Here is a 6,658-nt window from a genome sequence, read left to right on the forward strand (position 1 = left end):
GGATAAGGAAAACTCATTGTAAACCTTAAAGCAGTGTAGAAATGTGAGCTGACAGCCTTGCTTCTCATTTACCATATTATAAAACTGATTTGTGATATAATAACCAGCAGCCTCCATTTTTTTTCTGCCATTGGTTCAACCAGTTTCCTGTTTTCTCTTAAAGATAAACCTCTTTTACTGACAGTATAAACTTGTTCAGGTTATTCTGAATAAACAAAAAGATTATTCTGAATAATAAATATTTTCTAACCAAAATTCTAAGATAAACATCAATGACCTGAAAAATCTGAGTAGAGTATCTTCAGGCTCATAGAAAGGTGAATACAATCTGATAAGTTTGTATGAATACAGACACTTTATTTTCTTTGAAGGCCAGCAGGAGACACAAGATGATAGTAAGAATCACTGATATTTTTACAGCATTTTTAGGTTTGCAAAGCACTTAACATACATTCTTTTGGTTTTCATAATTATCCTGTGAGGTAAATTCTATAGATATTATCCCCATTTTACAGATGAGGAAACAGAGGCTTAGCAAAGTTAAGTGACTTGACCAGGGTTAAACAGTTAATAGGATTCTGAAGCAAAATTTGAACCCAGATCTTTCTCATTTCAAGGCAGTCACACTATTGGATCTAGGGGTGGGGAACCTATGGCCTTGAGGGCACATGTGGCCTTCTAGGTCCTTGGGTAGGTCCTTTTGAATGAGTCCAAGTTTTATAGAACAAATCCCTTTATTAAGGGAATTTGTTCTGTGAAGTTTGATTCAGTCAAAGGGCTGCACTTGAGGACCTAGAGGGCCACACGTGGCCTCAAGGATGCAGGTTCCCCACCCCTGCTTGAATCCAATCCATCACACACCTAGAAAGATGGTGTCAACCCAGACTTGACAATGGCCTTGTTTGTAGGTGGCTGCGAGGCTGTTGGCCTGATTGCTTTCTTTGTGGTGGTTCTGCTGTCCACAGAATTCATGACATTTTTTACCCAATTGGCCTCAGGATCAGCACAGATTTTAAACCCGTTGCGGGTGATAAAACTGAAATGGAAAGAAAAGAAAGAAATTGTTGGTCTTCTTGTCATTCTATCAGGACAGCGGGTCAGCTCAGAATGGACACAAGGAGCTTCTCTTGGATTACTTTTGGGGAAGAATGGACCAACCTTCCCTGGGGGGTGGGGACCCTGAGGTTCAGAGAGGTGACAGCACTTGCTCACTTTGTTGAGTTTAAGGGGCGGCCAAGTTGCATGTTGAACCTAAACCTTCTAAGTCCAAGACTAGTGTGCCTTCCACTATACCACACTGCCTCTCATAGGCTCAGATCATAAGATGCATTAGGGCAGGGGCCAAGTTGATGTATAATATATATGTATATGTGTGTCACACGTAACATATATTACATATATGTAATATGTACTTTTGTTTACCCTTAAGTGCTTTGCCCATAATAGGTTCTTAATAAGTATTTATAGAATGGATAAATAGTAAAGTGTTAAGAACCATGAATGAGTTGCTGTGTATCTACCTAACAATCTTTGCCTCACTTTTCCATGTCTATGAGGATTTATACTTCATTCTTTGATGAAGGGAGAGTTCCTTCATCTAACTCTCAATCCAAGTTAAAATGACTATTAGAGATACCTATTGGCCAATATGATGCCTTTGAACGTGAGAAAAGGATTGTTTGGCAATAAGTACATTAAAGATAATGTCAAGGTACATTGCTTCACTGTAGATTTGCCAACATCCAAAGGCCTCACATATAAAGGGCCATGTACTTGAATTATGGTGTGGGACTTCCAGCCATGAGTACATTCCTGAGCTCTAAGGCTCACAGGGTCACTGATTTGAAATCAGGAGATAACTTAGCGACCAGCTTGTCAAACCCTCATCATTTTACAGATCGGAAAACTAAGAACCAAAAAAGAGGGAAGAGAGTTGCTCAAGGCCTGGGTTCGCAGGGAATTGAACTGGGAGGTGGGAATTGAACTCAGATGAAAGTCCAGCAACCATTTCCTCAAGCTATGTTGTTAACTTTATAAGCTGTAAAGGGCACTTTCTTAGCTGAGCTGATTAGAGAAGTTAGTAGAATATTCCTATTGGGCAGCAAACCTGGGAATCTCTTAAAGTTTTCATAGCTTTTTATCTCTCTACAGTAAGGATACAGTTAGTTAAGGTGAACCAAGAAGGACAAATTCCACTATGCACTTGGAGGGAGATTGATTAAGGAATGGGAGAAAGGGACCATTCAAAATAAGGCATTTATTTCCAAGGATCATTTCTCATAAAAAGGAAACCATTTTGTGGACACCCTAGAAGTTGATGCTTATGTAAACTCACATCACTGCTCTCATGGGGCCCTCTTCAATGGCGTAGCTCTTCACCCTCTTGCTCTGTAGGGGCTGACTCCAGCTCACACAAAAACTTTTTTTTATGACTTCACTTCCTACACCTAGAAAAAAAAAGATTCTTTTTAAAAAGAGAAGTCAAATCTTCTATAATTAGCTCATTAAAGGAAAAGGAAATTTTATCTGTTGAGTTGATGTCATTGGGCTTATTGGATCATCAGCAAGCATTTATGAAGCAACTACGACATACCAGGCAACATGGTAGACACTGGAAATACAAAGACAAAAATGAAACAGGACTTCATCTTTCACATTGCAGGAAAACTGATACTGGGGATAAGGATAAACTTACTTCCATCTCCATGACTACTATGGATAAAATAATAGCTTCTGGAATATTCTGTAACATTCCTAAGGAAAGCATACAATCCCCTCCAGAAGGCTGCTACCTTTGCATTAGATTGTAATCTCCTCTAAAGTAGGGTCTTTGTCTTCTCTGTCTTATTTACCTCCCATTGCATTTACACAGTTGAGACTGGACTTCGGGCGAACAGAATTAGACCTGGACAGGTTTTAAAGACTCCCTAGTCCTACCTCCTCATTTAACAGATAGTGAAACTAAGGTTTCCTGGGCTTCAGTTTCCAGAGTTAATGGGTGAGTTGCCCAAGGTCATAGCCAGGGTCCTGGGGCATCCTTGAACTTTGCTTCAGAATGTTTCAGAAGCAACTATTTTATTCTTAATAGTCATGGAGATGGGAATGTGCCAATATGAATTTTCCTGCTATGTGAAAGATAAACTCCTTACAAAAGATAAATTCATTTTTTCTTTGTAACCCTGGTGACCACCACATTGCCTGGTATATAGTAGTTGCTTAATAAATGCTTACTGATGGTCTGGTGACATCAGTCCAATAGACATTAAATTAAATTAATTTAGTACTTGTATCCATGGCGCTTTTAGCAAAGTTGGGATTTGAACCCAGCTCCTGTGATTTCAAATCTAGTATTTTGTTCACAAGAGAGACCCATTTTTAATGATTAATGTAAGATAAAGATCTGGGCAAAAGAGATCACTGTACTTAGAGATCCTTTTATTGTTGCTGTTGTTGTTTATTCTTTCCAATTGTTTCCAACTCTTCATTACCCTAGTTGGGATTTTCTTGACAGAGACACTGGAGTGATTTGCCATTTCCTTCTTTAGCTCATTTTACAGATGAAAAAACTGAGGCAAACAGGGTTAAGGGACTTGCTCAGGATCACACAGCTAGTAAGTGTCTGAGGCCAGATTTGAACTCAGGAAGATGAGTCTTTCTGACTCTGAGCCTGGCACTCTATCCACTGTACCCACCCAGCCACCCTTAGAAATACTTAAAGAGAATTTAAAATGAAGATCAGCATATTTCCCCTAGAGATCAAGATTATGCTGCAGAAATGGGAAGAGATTTAAGAATGGTGGCACTTAAACCAAATTATTCACTATTAATAGCTGTTGTTTTCTTCTCCTGCCATAGGCACCCACCAATGGTTTCAAAGTGGCAGAACCATTTAATTTGTAACAGTGATTAATGATGATCCAACACTTGGTGGAAAGTGTTGCTGATTCTGAAAAGCTGTTCTCTAAGATGGAACTAAACATAGTGCATCCTCATCCTACCTCCCCATCTCTTTCTACCTTCTCCTTTCAACACTCACCATACCCCTCCTGAAATTTCTCTTTTCTCATCTCTGTCAATTTATTTTAAATCTGAACTCTTTCTAAACCCAAAGAAAGGAAAATCTGACCTTTCATCCTTGTATTACTTTAGAAGAATCCTCTTTTCTTACTCTCCCCAGTAAAGTCACCTATTGCTCCTCCTAAGACCCTCAGAATTAAACAGAGGTACATACCCATACTGCCTTTCCCCCTGAAGTCCTTCTAGCCTTTCAGCCCTTTCAACCTCCTTAAATATCATAAGTTCCCTGAGAGTTCAATCACAGCAGGAAACGGCTTCCCCAACTGGGAAACTGAAACCCAGAGAGAAGAAGCATGCTGCTAGTCATTCAGAAAGCGAGCAGCAGAAATAGATGGACCCAATTGGGTCTATTAAAAACAAACATGAGCACCATTTCCTGCCTTTGTGGAGAGTTATTGAACAATCCAGATCTGGACATCAACCAGATAACACACTCCTCTTTGTGCAAAATTTCTATCCAGAACAACAACTAGTAGTTGTTGGATATAGGATATTAGCCAGACCCCTAACCACATCATCACTGAGAGCAGAACATACTTCCATCCCAGGATCAGAGGTCAAGCAGAATACGTATCAACACTCTGAAGCAAGAGATCTTGAGGTGGGGGGGGGGGTCTCCTTGTGTCTCTGAGGGCCTTACATATCTATCTCCATGTACAATTAGAATTTTAGGAATCTGGATATAAAGTACCAATGCATTTATTAGAATTCATCACAGGTACAACCTTTTCAAAACTTCCCAGTGTATCTCTAATAATAAATATTTTCATTGCTTCCAAAGATCCATGTTTCTATCTATATGTGTTCTCCTTCTTCTGATGCAGATGGCCTTGGTAAATGAGATGGTGTGACCATTTTGGTGTGATCAAAAAAAAACCTTTGACTTGGTGGTCAACCTTGATTATGGCCATAGTGATGGGATGGAAAGAGACTGAGACTTAGAATCAGGAGAGAGCAAGGTTCCTTGAGGATAGTGGCCGTGTCATACCTCTGTCCATTCCTAGAGCCATAAAATCATAAAACCTTGCACATGATAGTTACTTAATAGATGTCGAAGTGAATTTAATTCAAACTCTACCTCTGATACAACATGCATTAGTTGTGTGACCATAGGAAAATCATATAGTTTCTCCCAGCCTCATAGCTTAATTTTGGACATATTAAAGCTTGCATATGGCACCAACCTCAAAGGATTATTATAAGGGTTAATTGTGATGGCATTTGCAAAGAAATTTATAAACCTTAAAGCACTATGTCAGTGTCAGCCATTATTACCACTGATCATCTCTCCTAGGCAGGTCCTTACATGTTGGACACATTGGCCCATACTTGCAGTCTTGACAGCTCAGTAAGACCTGATAAGATTTCAGCACCATTGGTGTAATCTTCAGGTTCTGAGGCCACACAATGAGGCATCAGCATCAGACCTTACTGGCAGACTCATCAACAATAATGATAAGATAGAAGAGGACAAAGAGGAAAGAAAGAGGAAAAATAATCTGCCATTGGAAAAACTAACAGTGCTCATTTAACTGCAAGAACTCTAAGACAAGAGCATAATAATAATTGTAGTAATAATAGCTAATATTAATATAGGATGAGGATGTTTTCATATATACATGGGTGGGTATATGTGTATATATGTATAAACATGTGTGTGTGTGTGTGTGTGTGTGTGTATTCACACACACACACACCTATATATAAATAAAATCTTATTTTATCCTCACACCTATCTTGGAGGTAAGAAATAGTATTATACCGATTTTACAGATGGGGAAATTAAAACATATTGAAGTGACTTATGCAGGCTCACACAGCTAGTAAGTTAGGAAGGATTTTAACTTGGGTCTTCATGACTCTAATGGGTCAAGCCCACTATTCCCAATATCGCCTAGCTGGCTAGCATATGAATTTGAAATTATTTTTCCAGAAGTGAAGATAGATTGGAAGTAATTCATCTATGCTCTCTAGTGTGATTTCTTCCTTTATAGCCAGGACAGACATCTATAAGAAGTGATCTATGCTGCTAGTTCTTTAATGACTTTCTTTCCATTGTATCCATCATCTCATGAATTGTAAGCAAGGTCCCTGCAGGTAAGAACCATCATTCCCATTTCATAGAATGGGGAACCTGAGGCATCATCCCTAAGTGCCTTAGAATAAGGGTTTTATTCCTAGCAAGTCTAGCCAGAGCTAAATGGGAGTACTGCTTTCCTGCTTCCCAGCTCCATGCTTCTCTTAATTCCATCTTTCATTAAGCCCTAAAAATTAGTTTCTCAGCTTACCTTCCACCATGTATGCTGTTGGGCCACAGAAACAGATAAGAGCCAAGAGGAAGAGCTTCATGACTGCTGTTGGACTGAGGGTATTTGGGGAAAATAACAAAGAGTAAAGACCCCTTTAAGCTTTTAAGCCCTGACTATGGTCAGTGGATTTCCTGTCATGAGACCAGATTATTGAGGTAGAAGGGAGGATGCTGCAAAGCCTTAGCCTAAGCTACTAATTTTTTTATTTAAAAAAAACAAAATTTTTCCTTTGTCCAATTCTTCCTAACCACATGCTCTGTGGCCTTCCCCCT

General features: G+C 39.2%; 1 protein-coding gene across 1 annotated transcript; it reads right to left on the bottom strand.

The window, feature by feature from the left end:
- Positions 1-332: 332 nt before the first annotated feature.
- LOC110199728 (lymphotactin-like) lies at positions 333-6,446 on the bottom strand. Its single transcript, XM_020974627.2, has 3 exons — positions 6,366-6,446; positions 2,336-2,447; positions 333-1,036 (listed from the first exon to the last, which is right to left on the bottom strand). Exons 1-3 carry the CDS (start codon positions 6,424-6,426, stop codon positions 862-864), a joined length of 348 nt encoding a protein of 115 aa, XP_020830286.1. The 5' UTR covers positions 6,427-6,446; the 3' UTR covers positions 333-861.
- Between the last annotated feature and the right edge of the window lie 212 nt (positions 6,447-6,658).

The sequence above is a fragment of the Phascolarctos cinereus genome, unplaced genomic scaffold, assembly GCF_003287225.1.
Source record: "Phascolarctos cinereus isolate Bilbo 61053 unplaced genomic scaffold, phaCin_HiC Scaffold_5;HRSCAF=322, whole genome shotgun sequence".
NCBI classification, from domain to species: Eukaryota; Metazoa; Chordata; class Mammalia; order Diprotodontia; family Phascolarctidae; genus Phascolarctos; species Phascolarctos cinereus.